The sequence below is a fragment of the Wolffia australiana genome, chromosome 18 (genome assembly GCF_029677425.1).
Source record: "Wolffia australiana isolate 7733 chromosome 18, ASM2967742v1".
NCBI lineage: Eukaryota > Viridiplantae > Streptophyta > Magnoliopsida > Alismatales > Araceae > Wolffia > Wolffia australiana.
The window spans coordinates 10,357,621-10,377,128 of record NC_135852.1 but is presented as its reverse complement, the minus strand read 5'-3'; the positions used below and the strand labels follow the sequence as shown (position 1 = coordinate 10,377,128).

Here is a 19,508-nt window from a genome sequence, read left to right as displayed (position 1 = left end):
AATCAACTACCTACATTTTATGGAAGATTCAATGAGGAGCCTTATGAGTTTTTAGAAGAGTATAACCAGATATGTTCTGCTTATAGCTATGCAGGTGTTCCTCAAGAATTCTCAAACTTAGGCTATTTCAATTTGCTTTGAAAGATAGGGCCAAAGAGTGGTTCAAAGGAGTAGGTCTAGAATTTCAATCATGGAGTGATATGCAATCTAGTTTTTTAAAGAGATTCTATTCTTATGGAAAGACCACTTCAATTAGGAAGGCTATAAGAGATTTCTATCAAGGAACTGACGCCCTTGGAGAAGCATGGGAAAGATTCATGGCACTCACTAGGAAGTGCCCACATATGGAATTCCATCTCATGAATTAGTTCAATTTTTTATGGGGGATTGAATGATCAGGAACGACATCTAGTAGATATATCTAGTGGAGGAATGTTCCTTGACACTCATGCAGATGAATCCATGAAACATATGGAAAAGTTAGTGGAAGATTGGACATATCGACAAAGTTTTTCGTACACTAATCAAAATGCAGGTCCAAAGCGTGGAGGAATCATTGACGTCAAAGCAGTTGAACCAGAGATCAGAATGGATAAATTGGAAAGAGACATGAGCAAGATTGGTAAAACAGTGGAGGATATGAATAATAATTTTAAATCTTTTTTGCAGGAAACTAAGAGAAAGGCGAATGCATATGATGGCAACAAATCTTCTAACATCCCTTGTTTTTGTTCTAGTGAAGAACATTCTGATGAATCTTGTCCCATGGTTGAACAGGTAAATGCATTTGGGAGATAAGATGCAGGACATTCTCAATGGAATGCAAGACCTAATTTTGCCAATCAGAATTGGAGCAAAGGTGGAAACAACAACTTCACATCAAAGCAATTTTCTCGGCAGCAATATCTGCAAAATTTTCAAAATTTCTCTAAGCCTTTTTAGAGATATGTGCCCCCCCACCTGCAGTATGTGCCCCCCCACCTGTTGGGTAAGCCACCAGCTACTTTTGATTTGATCAAAGCTCATTCATAATTTGTGGGGCCCGCCAGCTAGCAAAGCCCCATTAATGTGGTTTATGTCAGAGTTGATCCACAATTGGTGGCTTGTGCTATATGGTCTTGGCCCCTTGGGTAGTTGGCACAACAAGGGAATGCACAACATGGGTGATAAACCAGAGATTTTGTTCAAAAGCCATTTAAGGTTTGGAAGTCATGAAACAATATTTATAAATAATTTAACGATCCTTGAATTAAGGATTGAACCCATAGAGAGCAGGTGTTGAAAAACTGAATTTTTTGGTAACTAAAAATTGTTAGGATTTATATTTTAGGAATTTAATCTAATTTAATTTAATATAGGTATAAAAAAATGGTTCTAAGAATATGATATAATATCGTATTGAACATAATTGATTTGGATTTGTAGAATAATTTGGAAATTTTATGGAATTTTATAGTAGGAAATACTAATTAATTATAATTAAAATACTTTAGCCAATGCTTTGGTAGTTCTAGGTGATATTAGATCATAACTGGGGTGAGTGAAGTAGAAGAGAGCTTATGAAAATCTTCCTGATTATGGCAGAAATGGTGATGGATACACATCAACAAGCGTTGGAATGGTGAGTGAAGTGAATAATTGTTGTTGGTTGTGGAAAATATAGATGGCTGATATAGGTGGGAAAGTTGTAGAATCATTGTTCATGCGTGGAAAAAGGGAAAATAAATTGGCATAAAAAATATATAATGTCTAACCTTGTTGATATATCCCCAAGGTGATGGAGCACGAGATCCCGCTCCATCAAGGACGACGCCGAAGCCCACGCCGTCGCCAACGACACCCATCAGCTCGAGCCGCGGCAGATCGGCATGCCAAGGTGAAGGCGAAGGTACCCTAGTAACTCTGATTTTCGGGCTATATCCTCGCAATGGTCCTTTCGTCTCTATCCCTCTTTTAATTTTGTCTGTCTTACTTTTTTATCTTTCCTTTTGTTTTTGGATCTTTAAGGGGGGCCCTATCTAATAGGCCCTTACCGACCCGCACCCCCTCGAGGCCGCCACCCGCGCTACCTGAGGCCGCTTCCAACGCCGCCACCCTGCCGACCCGCATCAGCTCGAGGCCACCGCCCACGCCACACTGAGGCTGCCACCCACGCCGCCCCAAAGGCCACCGCGAGGCCGTCGCCCGGCCGACCCCGGCGTTGTCACATCGTCGATCGCCTCCGCAGCCTGGTCCCCAACCGCCGCTGCCAGGCCATCTCCGCCACTGTCAGGTCATCAATCGTCGCTGCAGCTGGGTCTCCGGCCCTCGTCATCGTCGGGCTGCCGACTGTCGTAGCTGCCAGATCGCCGACTGCCGCCGCTGCCAGGTCACTAACCCCGCCGCTGCCAAGCCAACGACCATCGCCAATCGGATCACCTACCGCCACCGTCGCCGCGTCGCTGCCTCACGGCGCCGTCCGTGCCGTCGCCCACGCTAGCGCGTCCGGCTCACCGTTCAACGTCACTCGGCCCCCCGTGCCGTCTGTGGCCCATCCGTCTGCATCAATCTGTTCGACTGCCGACCTACGCAACCCGGCCCGCCTCGCCTCTTCCAACTCCGCTTCTGCATCACCACTCCTTAGCCACGCCACGCCGCCAGTCAAGCGACGGCGTGCTGCCTCCGGCTCAGCTCCACCGACCCCGCCACCGATATCTCTACATCGACAAGGATGACAACTCTAGGACGACGACGTCAATAAAAAAGGTACCTCGCTCCCCTAGCCCGCTCATTAATCTATCTTTTGTCGTATACATTTTCGATTGCACTCCACTGCGCTCGGGATAGATTAGGTGAGAGTATAAACGGACATGAGAGCGTCCAACGAGCGTCTTCCCTAGGTATGGGCCGAGCCCGTTCGTTACGTGAGAGCACCCACTGACTCAATCCGTTCGGCGACGTAGACTCCTTCGTCTCTCCAAAGAGGGTTAGGAGGTCACCGTCACCGCCATCGGTCACCCACCCAGAGCACGGAGCCCGGCGAACCCCACGAGTTGGGGCCTGCACGTACATTCACCTAGGGTTTCATCGCATCATGTAATCGCATCTCCGTAGGTCCACACCGACAAACGATGTTTTCGACGATGTCCGCGCTATCTCCCGATAGCCGAGCATCGCCTCGGTACACCTCAGGACGATGTCAGCAATGTTGTCGGGCATCACAATGGGCTTAGAGGTCTGAAAATATGTGTCAGGATGTATGTGAAATAGTATTAATTAGTAAAAATGAATACAGCTATAAACCAGGGCAGTAACCCCACCTCCCACAGTCCAAAGACATAAATTGTTGGAATATTCTGACCCTTTGATTAACATTAAAACAAATACAACTAACACATTTATAGCCCCCACATAAATAAGGAGCTGTGCAGCAGCTACAAATAGGAGTTCAATAAAATATAGAGTAGAGATACACAAATAAGAACCAATCCCAAAGAAAATATAAAGTAAACTGTATTGGTCAATAAAACTACAAAGAGAGCCCTAATATAAGAACTAATTCAATAAATACTACAAGAATATCATGTATAGCTCGAATAATCAAGGAAAATTTTATTCTTATTTCTGTATAATTGGATTTAATCCAGTATCAATTCCAGATTGTGTGTATACATGAAAATATTTTTTCTATTTTAATTTTTTCAATTAAATGTATATTACTAAATTTTATTGACATTTTTCTTACTTATTTATATATAATATCTCTCTAAAATATCTCAAATATGAAACAGCAAAAAAAATTTATTCAACTTTAATTGTCCCTCAATAAAAAGGTTTTATATACTATGTTCCTAACCTTTTTCAATTGATTATCAATGAATAAGGGTTAATAGTTGAAAATAAAGGAAATTTTCTGTTTGAAGGAACAAAAAGAAGCAGATTTAGTAACAACCGGCAATGGGGAATTGATTTTATCTGTGAAAACTCAATACATCAACGCTATGTCCAAATCTTGTATTTCTGTCTGAGACCTAGAATCTCTGTATTAAATAGGAGAAGCAGAAATAAAAATTCTAACAACAAAAAATAAATAGATTGTTACGTTTCCACATTAAAGTCAAATTTATTCATTTAATTAATTTAATGTTCATTTACATCACCTTGTGTGGAACTAATTCCCATTGGTGTTCCAAAAGTACCTTTTTTGAGTCAAACTGAGAACTAACTTATTGAAGGTACTCTTTGTGGGAACAAACAGAGAGTGGAATTAGTTCCATACAAGGTATTGTAATCAACTATGGTTTATTAGATCAATATGAATTAATTTCATTCTTTCGCTGCATGAAAATATGTTTCAAGTAGTCAATAATACCTAAAAAACCAACAAGATAATTCTGACTTGGACTACACATGAGTCATGATGCTAAAAATGTACTCCTAAGTGATCAGCCTGTTATTCACATATTAAGAATAATATAAATTGATATGATCATCTTCTACCCAGCTGTTTTTTATAATTTCACATCTAATTAGTGAACAATTAACATGAGGAGTATCCTTTGTCAGGTTTTCTCCAGTTTGGTTGTATGAACATTTCGAATTTACTAATGTTTTTCAATATTCATGTAATTGTCTCTTATAAAAACTAGAAAGATTTCCATGAGTGCTATAGTTGTCATCAAATAATCATGTGATCAAAACTAAAAATGTAGAGAACTGTATTCAGTGAAATAATTTTTTTAATATATGGTATATGTTACTATCTACTTCACCTCATATGTATGTCACATTTGTGATTTCCCAAAATTACACTTTAGCAATTGTATGATCTTATGAAGAATAATAATTATTCTGAAAACAGGGCTGAAACTTTCTAAGAACAATAACATTAGTTTTCTGAAGTAAGATTGAAGTTCACTGTCTTTTGGAATACCATGGTGAGGGATTTTTTTGATAAATTGTTTTCCAATGTAGTAATCCAGTGTTTTTTGCAATGTGAACATTGCATTTCTTAAGCATGGTGAGTATATTTTATTGCCGCAACTTGGATCATGTTATTTAAGAGCAGTTCATGACTGAATAAAAATAAATATCAACTGGTCTGAAGTATGAAGGTATTTAATCAGTCAATAAAACTTCATGGGAATTTTTGTTACGTCTAACATGATGCGTACATTTATCTTAAAGTAATCATCACAATGTATAAATGTAATCATCAAAATCATTTCATTCTACACGGTAATTACTCCCATCCAAAAATTTCATATTAATGATCATAGATTACTAAGATGGTTTATTGAATCTGTTCCTCAGTGATCAATGAAATCTTTGATGCATCTCCAAAACTATAACTTTCATCTCTTAGAAGCAAAATTCACTGGAGTATTCAGCACTCATTACTAACCATAAACTTCTCTTGAAAGCATAGAAATCCAAGACATGATAAACAACAGACAACTAGGACTACAAACTAAATAAACAACTTACTGAACTGTATAGAATTCAAAATACCTATTTAATACACTTTTGGATTGAAAAAATCGATTAGACTTCTCACTACGTCTGTAATTAGTAATTTTATCTTCCTCCGCATATTTATTCCCAGCCCATACGTCATAACCAATATCATAATCACCAGCTTACTTCTATATTTTATTTAAATCTTAGAAAACATAAGGTCAGTTTTTTTTCCAAGAAAAACAGTCCCATGATGGTGGTCATAAAGAGAGTTGTTGTCAGGAACACCCAAGAATCAGTCTTAATGATAATCACAAATATGTCAATAATAATCAATATCAGTGTCAAAGACTATACTGATCTAAACAAGGTACCAAGGCAAAAAAATCAAAATCACTGACATAACTAATCTTATACTGCCCCTCTGTGCTGAGTCACATCATAAATTAGAATAACACATAATTATACAACAAGCCGTACTGGGACAATATCATAATCACCAGCTTACTTCTAATATTTTATTTAAATCTTAGAAAACATAAGGTCAGTTTTTTTTTGAAGAAAAACAGTCCCATGATGGTGGTCATAAAGAGAGTTGTTGTCAGGAACACCCAAGAATCAGTCTTAATGATAATCACAAATATGTCAATAATAATCAATATCAGTGTCAAAGACTATACTGATCTAAACAAGGTACCAAGGCAAAAAAATCAAAATCACTGACATAACTAATCTTATACTGCCCCTCTGTGCTGAGTCACATCATAAATTATAATAACACATCATTATACAACAAACCGTGCTGCGACAATATCATAATCATCAGCTTACTTCTAATATTTTATTTAAATCTTAGAAAACATAAGGTTAGTTTTTTTTGAAGAAAAACAGTCCCATGATGGTGGTCATAAAGAGAGTTGTTGTCAGAACACCCAAGAATCAGTCTTAATGATAATCACAAATATGTCAATAATAATCAATATCAGTGTCAAAAATTACACCGATTTAAACAATGTACCAAGGCCAAAAAATCAAAATCACTAACATAACTAATCTTATACTCCCCTCTGTGCTGAGTCACATCATAAATTATAATAACACATAATTATACAACAAGCCGTACTGGGACAATATCATAATCACCAGCTTACTTCTAATATTTTATTTAAATCTTAGAAAACATAAGGTTAGTTTTTTTTGAAGAAAAACAGTCCCATGATGGTGGTCATAAAGAGAGTTGTTGTCAGGAACACCCAAGAATCAGTCTTAATGATAATCACAAATATGTCAATAATAATCAATATCAGTGTCAAAGACTATACTGATCTAAACAAGGTACCAAGGCAAAAAAATCAAAATCACTGACATAACTAATCTTATACTGCCCCTCTGTGCTGAGTCACATCATAAATTAGAATAACACATAATTATACAACAAGCCGTACTGGGACAATATCATAATCACCAGCTTACTTCTAATATTTTATATAAATCTGAGAAAACATAAGGTCAGTTTTTTTTTGAAGAAAAACAGTCCCATGATGGTGGTCATAAAGAGAGTTGTTGTCAGGAACACCCAAGAATCAGTCTTAATGATAATCACAAATATGTCAATAATAATCAATATCAGTGTCAAAGACTATACTGATCTAAACAAGGTACCAAGGCAAAAAAATCAAAATCACTGACATAACTAATCTTATACTGCCCCTCTGTGCTGAGTCACATCATAAATTATAATAACACATCATTATACAACAAACCGTGCTGCGACAATATCATAATCATCAGCTTACTTCTAATATTTTATTTAAATCTTAGAAAACATAAGGTTAGTTTTTTTTGAAGAAAAACAGTCCCATGATGGTGGTCATAAAGAGAGTTGTTGTCAGGAACACCCAAGAATCAGTCTTAATGATAATCACAAATATGTCAATAATAATCAATATCAGTGTCAAAAATTACACCGATTTAAACAATGTACCAAGGCCAAAAAATCAAAATCACTAACATAACTAATCTTATACTCCCCTCTGTGCTGAGTCACATCATAAATTATAATAACACATAATTATACAACAAGCCGTGCTGCGACAATATCATAATCATCAGCTTACTTCTAATATTTTATTTAAATCTTAGAAAACATAAGGTTAGTTTTTTTTGAAGAAAAACAGTCCCATGATGGTGGTCATAAAGAGAGTTGTTGTCAGGAACACCCAAGAATCAGTCTTAATGATAATCACAAATATGTCAATAATAATCAATATCAGTGTCAAAGACTATACTGATCTAAACAAGGTACCAAGGCAAAAAAATCAAAATCACTGACATAACTAATCTTATACTGCCCCTCTGTGCTGAGTCACATCATAAATTAGAATAACACATAATTATACAACAAGCCGTACTGGGACAATATCATAATCACCAGCTTACTTCTAATATTTTATATAAATCTGAGAAAACATAAGGTCAGTTTTTTTTTGAAGAAAAACAGTCCCATGATGGTGGTCATAAAGAGAGTTGTTGTCAGGAACACCCAAGAATCAGTCTTAATGATAATCACAAATATGTCAATAATAATCAATATCAGTGTCAAAGACTATACTGATCTAAACAAGGTACCAAGGCAAAAAAATCAAAATCACTGACATAACTAATCTTATACTGCCCCTCTGTGCTGAGTCACATCATAAATTATAATAACACATCATTATACAACAAACCGTGCATGACAATATCATAATCATCAGCTTACTTCTAATATTTTATTTAAATCTTAGAAAACATAAGGTTAGTTTTTTTGAAGAAAAACAGTCCCATGATGGTGGTCATAAAGAGAGTTGTTGTCAGAACACCCAAGAATCAGTCTTAATGATAATCACAAATATGTCAATAATAATCAATATCAGTGTCAAAAATTACACCGATTTAAACAATGTACCAAGGCCAAAAAATCAAAATCACTAACATAACTAATCTTATACTCCCCTCTGTGCTGAGTCACATCATAAATTATAATAACACATAATTATACAACAAGCCGTGCTGCGACAATATCATAATCATCAGCTTACTTCTAATATTTTATTTAAATCTTAGAAAACATAAGGTTAGTTTTTTTTGAAGAAAAACAGTCCCATGATGGTGGTCATAAAGAGAGTTGTTGTCAGGAACACCCAAGAATCAGTCTTAATGATAATCACAAATATGTCAATAATAATCAATATCAGTGTCAAAGACTATACTGATCTAAACAAGGTACCAAGGCAAAAAAATCAAAATCACTGACATAACTAATCTTATACTGCCCCTCTGTGCTGAGTCACATCATAAATTAGAATAACACATAATTATACAACAAGCCGTACTGGGACAATATCATAATCACCAGCTTACTTCTAATATTTTATATAAATCTGAGAAAACATAAGGTCAGTTTTTTTTTGAAGAAAAACAGTCCCATGATGGTGGTCATAAAGAGAGTTGTTGTCAGGAACACCCAAGAATCAGTCTTAATGATAATCACAAATATGTCAATAATAATCAATATCAGTGTCAAAGACTATACTGATCTAAACAAGGTACCAAGGCAAAAAAATCAAAATCACTGACATAACTAATCTTATACTGCCCCTCTGTGCTGAGTCACATCATAAATTATAATAACACATCATTATACAACAAACCGTGCTGCGACAATATCATAATCATCAGCTTACTTCTAATATTTTATTTAAATCTTAGAAAACATAAGGTTAGTTTTTTTTGAAGAAAAACAGTCCCATGATGGTGGTCATAAAGAGAGTTGTTGTCAGGAACACCCAAGAATCAGTCTTAATGATAATCACAAATATGTCAATAATAATCAATATCAGTGTCAAAAATTACACCGATTTAAACAATGTACCAAGGCCAAAAAATCAAAATCACTAACATAACTAATCTTATACTCCCCTCTGTGCTGAGTCACATCATAAATTATAATAACACATAATTATACAACAAGCCGTGCTGCGACAATATCATAATCATCAGCTTACTTCTATTATTTAATTAAAACCTAAGAAACCATAGGGTTAGTTTTTTTTGAAGAAAAACAGTCCCATGATGGTGGTCATAAAGAGAGTTGTTGTCAGGAACACCCAAGAATCAGTCTTAATGATAATCACAAATATGTCAATAATAATCAATATCAGTGTCAAAGACTATACTGATCTAAACAAGGTACCAAGGCAAAAAAATCAAAATCACTGACATAACTAATCTTATACTGCCCCTCTGTGCTGAGTCACATCATAAATTAGAATAACACATAATTATACAACAAGCCGTACTGGGACAATATCATAATCACCAGCTTACTTCTAATATTTTATATAAATCTGAGAAAACATAAGGTCAGTTTTTTTTTGAAGAAAAACAGTCCCATGATGGTGGTCATAAAGAGAGTTGTTGTCAGGAACACCCAAGAATCAGTCTTAATGATAATCACAAATATGTCAATAATAATCAATATCAGTGTCAAAGACTATACTGATCTAAACAAGGTACCAAGGCAAAAAAATCAAAATCACTGACATAACTAATCTTATACTGCCCCTCTGTGCTGAGTCACATCATAAATTATAATAACACATCATTATACAACAAACCGTGCTGCGACAATATCATAATCATCAGCTTACTTCTAATATTTTATTTAAATCTTAGAAAACATAAGGTTAGTTTTTTTTGAAGAAAAACAGTCCCATGATGGTGGTCATAAAGAGAGTTGTTGTCAGGAACACCCAAGAATCAGTCTTAATGATAATCACAAATATGTCAATAATAATCAATATCAGTGTCAAAAATTACACCGATTTAAACAATGTACCAAGGCCAAAAAATCAAAATCACTAACATAACTAATCTTATACTCCTCTGTGCTGAGTCACATCATAAATTATAATAACACATAATTATACAACAAGCCGTGCTGCGACAATATCATAATCATCAGCTTACTTCTAATATTTTATTTAAATCTTAGAAAACATAAGGTTAGTTTTTTTTGAAGAAAAACAGTCCCATGATGGTGGTCATAAAGAGAGTTGTTGTCAGGAACACCCAAGAATCAGTCTTAATGATAATCACAAATATGTCAATAATAATCAATATCAGTGTCAAAAATTACACCGATTTAAACAATGTACCAAGGCCAAAAAATCAAAATCACTAACATAACTAATCTTATACTCCCCTCTGTGCTGAGTCACATCATAAATTATAATAACACATAATTATACAACAAGCCGTGCTGGAACAATCGAGAAAGGTCTCACCGGAAGTCGACAACATCAAACTTAAGACTGGGGTCAAGCCGGACATCGGCAGAGCGGCGGTAGAGTGGGCCACCATCTGGTGGCTGCTCGTGGGCATGGAAACCACGCTGTTGACAGTTCCTGATCACCTTCATGCCCCCCGGTGTGGTCAACCGGAATATCCCATACGGACTGCTCCATCATCAGTCAAAAAGTATACGAAGTAAAAATCCGTTGCCACATTAACAGAAAGATGGAGAGATAAATAGAGAAACAAATGGATAGATGGATAGAGGATGGAGAGATTGACAGGTAAGACAAACATACCAGAAGGGAGATTAATAGATACATAGATGCATAGGCAGATCAAACAGATCATTTTTTTAGTAGATAGATGGTTAGAGAAAAGGACAGACAGAAAGAAGATTAAGTCATAGATAGATTGTTTGACAAAAAGAGATGAGATAGATTGGTAGAAAGAGACAGATGGCTTGAGCGATTGATGGGCAGAGAGATTAATTGATGGACAGATAGAGAGAGATGAAAAGATAAATGATGATAGGGATAGAGACCACCTTGTGGAATCCGTGGGAGCCATGACAATGGCGATGGCTTCCGGCAACATGATCTATTGACCAAAGAAGGGATAGTGAAAGTGAGAAGAGGAGATAAGGATTTTGGCGGAACCTTCCCCAGAACGCATGTAACTAAGTTAATGAAGGCACACCCACCTGATAGGAATAATGTGTGTGGAGGTCAACCGAGGACATGAAACAAGACTGGGTGGGATGTGTCTGCATGAAATAATAAAAATTAAAAATAACGCTGATTTCCATGTTAACCAATTAATCATGATGAGTATTCTTGAATCCTTGATTGAAGAAAGAGAAAAGATGATAGTTACTCACATGAATCCATCCGAGAGGAAACAGAGACTGCTTATCCTGGTAGTCAAATATTTCCTCTTCATTTGTAGTATGGCACTGGCCACGACACAGGAAAAAAAAGGTTAAAAAAACTACAAACTTACAAACAGAGTTAGTAAAAATACATTTGCGGTTTAAACCCACAGTATTAGAGGTCGATTCTTGCTTGGGTATGATGAGTGCTGTCACATAAAATTTTCTATTTTTCTGCATAAAAACAGCAAAATATTAAGTGATCCCAAGGTTCAGACTGAGCCCAATAAAAAGTTGAATTTCCTCTCACCAATGAGCCAGCAAGGACGCCACAGGTTTCAAGATTTTTCGACGTATTAGACTTCGCCACTCTCAAGAAGCTGTCCATCAAAACTGCTGACTAGGTGCATGGCAAGAACACAGTAAAATGTAAGCTGAAGAAAAACTAAAACCTAAGATAAAATACACCATGAAGATAAGAGGGAGGCTTCTCACCACATGAACTTCGAGAGGGGACTCTGCCCGGATCAGCTCATCTGGGAGCGATTCAGTTTCTTTATTGATCGAGTGGCCACAATGTGAAGGCGATATGGGAAGGTCCGCAACTAGACTCTGCACGTCGGCAAGAACAGGCGGAGGAGATGGCTGTCGGATGACAACATCCACTTGTGTAGGAATTTCAACAGCTACCGAAGGCTGCTCTTCCACCAAAAGAGAGAGAATGTCTTCCTGAAGGGAGGAAGCTTGCTCTGGAACAGATTTCTCAGCTTCCAAGCCATCAGTCTTCTCAATGACAACAGGAGTTATTTCACATACTGATGATATTTGAGTACTAGAACTCCTTGGTATGGTAAGAACAGGAGATAGATCAAGATTACTTGGATATTGGACCTGAGAAAAAAGGGATTTAAAAAAAACGGGGATAGTAGCTTATTGTAGTTTATCGGTTGGAATAATTTTACCTTATGATCCACCACTGTGGGTCGCCATTGCCCATATAAGCCATTTGGCCCCAGAATAGAATGTCTTGATAGTGTTTCCTCGTTTGGGCGTGGGAGACCTAGCGACCTAGAGAAAATTAGTAACAAATATTAGAAAAGAAGGATCATGGAAAATAAGAAAATATAGAATGATATATCTTACAATCTGGGTAATTGCAATTCTGAAGTCGAGTACTGTGATGTCTTATCTTTATAAATCGACGGTGCTTTAAACTGGTCTCTTCCGGTAGAAGGGGTCCACTGAAATTAGCAAACGAGATAATGAGACGTAGTCCAGCACTGAAGTAGGGATGAGATGAAAAGATTTTTAAAAACCAAGTTTGGTCTTCTCATGGCCCTTTTAAACATATATCCTCTAATTTGAAGCGAATAAAATAACAAAATGTTAGACATAAAACTCATTTGCTTTAGGGCATGTCACATCATCGATAAATTTGATATCCAATAAAGGAAAAAAAATTATGGAATATATTGGAGTTCCAACGAAATTACAAGTTTCAGGAAATTATCACATTATTTATGAACCAAATCACGAAGTGCAAATGAGAAAAATGGAATAAAATGAAGGAATGGTATTCACCCGTCTAATTTTCGAGTTTGTTTGCACCTTTTGTTCTGCTACTGGCCAATCCAAAGAATCATGGCAAACAGAGCGTTGAACCTGGCTCCAGTTTCTGGTTTGAATTTTGGATTTTCTGTTAAGTTCTTCAAGTCGTTGTTGAACTTTAGGTTTAAGCTCCTCCAGTTCAGTTATTGCACTAAGCAATTTCTAAAGAAAATAAGAAAGATGTCAAAGTCCCTCCTTTGAAAAAAAATGTAGTAGTCCCATGATACATCTCTAATGCGAGCGCTGTAGAACAAACATACCTTTCTAAAAGAATTCTTTTCATATAGTAAACATGTGGTATAGTCTTGATGCTGCGGGATCGTCTCATTCACCAGACTGAAGCCAAAAATAAGAAGAATATGTAGTTAGAGTTTAATTTTTGAATTCAACGGATCTGGAATGCACAAAAAATGGAAAGGAGATGTATTTTGAAACGTTATTTATAATAACGTAATGAGCGAGGTCAAGAGGAAAACGCAGGAACCAGAGACATGTGCAGCAAAGGTGGCTTTTTCGGATAGGCATGAAGGAGAAGGCAGGCTGGAATGCCAGCGGAGGCCCATCTAGTCTCTAATTCACCCAGACCCGATTGTACCCTTTGGGGAACATTCAGTCGCAGAATGCATGTAAATCTTATATATATGGGAGCAGGAGAAAGCAGAGGGAAGACTCTTTCCAAGTACCGGAGACCAGAACTCTTGCCACAGAAAAAGAAAAGGGATTCGACTTTTAACTAAAGGATTTGCGCAAGGGAAAGGTAAAGCCCTCTGCTATCACTGTAATGCGATACATGCCACATCACTAATGTCAGAAGAAGCTTCATATTTACAGGGTAGAAGAAGAAGATGAGGAAGTGGGACAACAGATCTCTAAGGATAACCTTATGCAAATAGATGAGTGTCCTCTCTATGAACGGGGGTTATCTTCAACTTGGGCTCCAGCCATTGTCAATACACCAGCCCCATTTCAATTACTAATGAATTCCACCTTCAGAAAACATCTCCGGCAATTGGCATTGGTATTTTTTTATGATATTATGATTTAAAGGCAAAGGTATCCAACAACATGAGCAGCTCTTAGCCCTTGTATTTAGTTGCCTGTCAGGCATCAACTTTACATTAACTCTCAAAAAAAGTCATTTTGGCCATCAATGTATTGAGTATTTGGGTCATGGTATACCAGCCTCTGGAGTATCAACTGACCCCAAATTGAAACCCTTCTGAAGTGGAGGATGCCTGTGACCATCAAGCAGCTCAGGGGATTCTTGGGCCTAGCAGGGTATTACCATAGATTTGTCAGGATTTATGCCTCTGTTGCCCAGACATTGACAACCTTGTTGAAAAAGAATTTCTTAAAGTGGTCAGACACTGATGAGGAAGCATGCTTAGGTTTTAAACAGGCATTATCTTCCAACTCTAGTCCTCGGGTTACCCAAATTTTTATTACCCTTCACAGTTGATACAGATGCCTTTGGACCACCCCCCAGTGTACTTCTTCAACATAGCCACCTGGGCCACCTCTCATTTGAACTTATGAGACATTAATTTCCTTCTTTAGTCACTGGTTGTGATGTCAACTCGTTGGTGTGAAGCCTGTCAGTTGGCCAAACACAAACCATCTGCCATCAGTAATGCTAGTACACTGAGTACGATTCTCTTGCACCACGTGCAAAGCAATGGTTAGAGGCCAACCCCCTTATCCAGTGTCTTGGGTGCCAAGAGATTCCTTCTGTTTGTGGATGACGGTACAAAGTTTAGGCAGGCTTACCGACTGAAAAAAAACTAATGTCGAGAAGACCTTCAAACTAATATATGAAATGATCCATATTCAGTTTGACACCTCAGTAAAGAGAGTTTTTTGGAAACCTCTTCACTGTACACAGGACGACATCCAATCCCGGACTTAAGATATGGTGGATCTTGTGTTGGAACCGGGATGTGATAGGCCCAAGTGAATATCGGATTCTGAGAAGAGACCTCCGCCTGATCCAACCTACTTTATTCAGGACACGAAACTAATTTTCCGGCTGTCCCTATTGTTTTGTATTTTAGATGGAGCAGGTTCTGAGGTGACGCTAATCCCAGTACCCACGTTCTTCCTTCGGTTCTGAAATAAATAGTTTGGATAGGGAACTTTTGTTTACAACTTTATCAAAGACTCCGTGACTAGGGATGTCTCGAGACCAGGGTCAAGCTACAACCCTGAGATTCTTATTTGATAAGCACTGGAAGAAATCTAAAAGCAAACATTCCATTGTTTGAGCACCCATTCCTGTGTTTGATGATGATCCAACCTGCTATCTCAATGCATGAGATTTCCTTGGGATTACGAAGATTCACATAGTCAGTAGTGAGACCTTATCCTTCAGATAACCTCATACGACCAGACAGAATTCTTCATGAAGGTTCTTACCATCTTCTTGATTGACTATTTTTTAATCTTTGGAGTACTTTGGGATTATATTCAGCGCTGAGGATTTGTGCTTGAATATAGCAGACCAGCAGTGGATCTGGTAGTCGACAATCGTTCGGGCTTGGTAAAGGTTGCCGCGGTACCTGTAGTAGGACAGAGGATATATCGCGATGCCCGCAGATCGATTTATGATGTCCCCGTTGCTTACATTCATCAAGCAGGCCACATGGATTCACCGGGGTTTCTTTCGGCTAATGAGACCTCAATCCCGAAGCCTTTCGAGTATCTTTTTGATAGGTGCCTCTATCTGTATGGAACTGCTGAAAGATACCGTCCAGTTGTCTTAGGTGTGACAAGGAGCAGGATTACTTTAATGCTGAGGTGTCAAGCTACTTTGAACATAACAGATTGTTCATGAATCATCCTGTGTTCGTACACCCCAGCAGAATGGGTTAGCAGAGTGCTGAATCGGGTACATCATGGATATAGCTAGAACTTTGGATCTGCATAGACATGTTTCTAAGGCCTATTGGAGGAAGCTGCATTCACTAGTACGCATCTCACAAACCAGATACCTTCTCAACACTGGAGGATGAGAGTCCACTTGAGAAGCTACCAAAACTTTTCCCCCATGCCAAGCTAAGGACTAATCTCCTCTCTACGACATTTGGCTTTGTCACTTATGTCCCTGAAAGCTCAGCATCTGTGGACAAACTAGCTCCTAAGTCTTATAAAGTGCATCTTTTTGGGTTATTCCTCTAATCAGAAGGCTTAACAGTGCTATCATCCAACCTCATAACGGTTCTACACCTTTGCCAGAGTCACATTTGATGAGGTTGAGGCTTTTTATGGAGGTGGATGGACCTTTTCTGAAGGTAGTTGAACCCTAGGTCACTTCGCACGGCACATATGATGACCATATGGTCCAGATGTATCCTCTAAATGACCATCCAAAAAGGGAAGGGTGTTTTGATGAGTCTGTCCCTCCTGACATCGGCCACAGAGTGACCTACCCAACTGAAGCAGTCTAGGACTTTCTTCCTCAGTTGTCCCAGTTGAAGATGCTGAAGCTGTGAGCGCTGATTTTGTATCTCCATGGTTTGGAGAAAAGGAAGGTGATGTTGATCAGACATATTGGCTTATCACACTTTGGTAGGGTATTCAGAAATTTACCAAGAAGTCCCATTACCCCAGTTCCAATATCATCTCCTATGAACGACTTCGTCAGCCATATCAGACCTTCCTGGCTAAAGTGGGAACACTCAAAGTTCCACATGCTGTTGAACAGGCAATGACCACTGAACTGTGGAGTCAGGCCATGGATGCCGAAACAGAGGAGGTGATGGAGGACTTCTGCTTCTGGAGGAGAGAGATTTATTGCCACCGTGAAAATTCTGTCCACACTCCTGCTCTTCCTCCTGGGCATTAGTTGGTGGAGGAGCTCTCTTGAGAGTAAGGCAGAGGAGTAATGCCTCTCATCAGCAGAGTGGAACTTCAGTATGCTTTCCTCCTCAATGAGAGTGCGGAAGGCTTCATCAAAAGTTGGTACAATCTCCCGGTGAATGATCTACTACCTCACATCATCATACACAGATTTCCCACCTATCATAAATATAAGCATCCAACTTCTAATGGTATATTGCCTATCATGGCCATCAAGATACTGGACAGACTAATAGTGATTTTCTGATCTCGGTCAATGAGAGCATAAACCCTCCAGATATCATTCATCTTGAAACACTTTTTGTGGATCTGGTCCCGCATTTGCTTCACAGTATCAATGTGGAGAAAGAAGTCATACATCTCAGAGGATAGAGTGCCAAGAATACAAGTTTGGATGAAGGCCTCCTCTACGTCCTTGGCTTCAAACCCTAGGGTATCTTCTGCGACTGGGTCATTCACCAAGTGTTTACTCAAACACCTAGCCTTCTCTGTTAACAATACAAAATTCTGACACTGAAAGAAATTCATACTAGAGAACTTTACTTACTCAGGTACCTGAGCCAATAGACGTAGAATCTTAATAGAGACAAGCTTCTCTCCATAGTCTTGTCCATCTGAAGTCACTCCAATGACGGATGCAACATCTTGCTCCATCGTAGAAGTTGAGGGAAAGACTTCATCTTCCTAGTGACACTAGCCCGCGGGTGGAGGCTGACGATGATCAGCAGCGGAAGGCACTCACAAGTTGAGCCAGAGGCATTCTGGCCATGGCTCTGGTACCATTAGAGCTCTGCTGGAGTAGAACATACCAACATCCCACCGCATTTAGGGTTTCAGAAAGAAAAAGACAACCTAATTTTGTGCTCAGAGTCTAGAGTTTAAATACCCATGAGATACATTAGACTGGGCCCAAGCCCGGGCAAGGCCCATATTTATGTGACTTAATTCACATAAATATGTCGCTTAAACAGTGAAATAAAAAGTACACTAAGGGGCTCTGTTTAACAGAACAAGAGACACTGGTCAGAGAGGGTGGCATGTTTGATCGAAATCTAGTAAATTAAGGGGGGAACAGGAGACTGCAAGGGGAAGAATCTATTCAAGAAAAGTCATCATCGACTGGGCAGCTGTGGCTGAGGGCTGGGCGTAGGAGAGACCTGCGAGCACAAGGGGGATGATTCGCCTGATCCTTTAACTGTTATCCTTCGACACTATTTTTACTTTAGTTTTATTCCTTTTTTCAAGGTTCTCAATTAGCCAATAGCGACTGGATCTTGATCGATTTGGTTTCTGGTGGATTCTTTTTGGGTGATTTGATTCTTTCTGGAGATTTCTTTTGCCGAGTTTCACTCGGAATCCCTAGTTGATACTCTAACAGTATCATATTTTCATCGACAATGATAGCATGTACGAATTGAGGAATATAAAAAGAAATGATTACTCTGGGTTTGGTTTTTACCTGGAAAAACGGAGCAGCATAATATACAAATCTATAATATTTTTCTCCCCTCTGTAGATGTCGGCCTGTAAAAAACCAAGAAATTTTAGGGAGTCCCTTAACAGGTATAAAAAAATTAAACCAACTGTCACGGTTGAATTCAAAGAGAAAAAGACGATAACTCAAGATTTAGGACACATACAAGTTAAAAAAACTGAGGAAAAAAGCTTCCATCATCCGTGTAACGCCATCGGATTTCAAGAAATGAACTTCGTATCACAGAAAAACTGCATCTCCTCGTGACAGCACGTTTTCTTATAAGACGGAGCCTAGTATTCTTCACATTTGTTCAATTCAAGTTGAGATGGAGGAAAAAATTTCCGCCAAATTATATGTTTCCATCAGAGAGAACTAATGCGGTCATTTATACGTTGGAAGGAACCATTAATTCATTAAACAATGATCGAGATTCGTAATTTATCTACCCCGGAAATATAAATTCAACCCACATTTCACCAAACCGTGAATCAGTAATCCCCAAAGGAGGGCAATTCACATCGCTGCAACTTCATTACAAACATACGATCAGGATTACCAAAACTAAGATCTTTTTCGAGCACGATTATGGAAAGACCCAAATACGATATTTAAAACGAAATAAAGAATAAAAAGGATGCTAGATTCCTAATGAAAAATCACCTGCTTAAGTAAATTTCCCGCAATCCGGTAGTAAAATCGCAGGGAAATCCGATTGTCGACGTCGATCTTCTGAGCGCTAGCAGCGATGCAGATCCTTCCATGAAACGAATCCATAATCCTTCCAACAAAACTCCGATTAAAAAACTTTCAGGAAGGAAACACTCTCCTGCGACGCCAATTCCACTCCGATCATCCCCGATCGCGCAAATTCAACGACGAAGCTGACCAAATCGAAGAACAAATTCTCCACTCTGACGACACAATTTC

General features: G+C 38.3%; 1 protein-coding gene across 2 annotated transcripts; it reads right to left on the bottom strand.

The window, feature by feature from the left end:
* Positions 1-10,561: 10,561 nt before the first annotated feature.
* On the bottom strand, positions 10,562-19,495 carry AMSH1 (associated molecule with the SH3 domain of STAM 1). Of its 2 annotated transcripts, none has more exons than XM_078589585.1 (13): positions 19,242-19,495; positions 18,564-18,628; positions 13,510-13,585; positions 13,223-13,411; positions 12,785-12,882; positions 12,604-12,709; positions 12,137-12,532; positions 11,952-12,041; positions 11,813-11,875; positions 11,651-11,725; positions 11,474-11,536; positions 11,318-11,370; positions 10,562-10,934 (listed from the first exon to the last, which is right to left on the bottom strand). In XM_078589585.1, exons 1-13 carry the CDS (start codon positions 19,353-19,355, stop codon positions 10,760-10,762), a joined length of 1,563 nt encoding a protein of 520 aa, XP_078445711.1. In that variant the 5' UTR covers positions 19,356-19,495; the 3' UTR covers positions 10,562-10,759. The 2 variants fall into 2 exon arrangements, with proteins under 2 accessions (XP_078445711.1, XP_078445712.1); XM_078589586.1 differs by having other exon boundaries at positions 13,250-13,411.
* Positions 19,496-19,508: the final 13 nt, after the last annotated feature.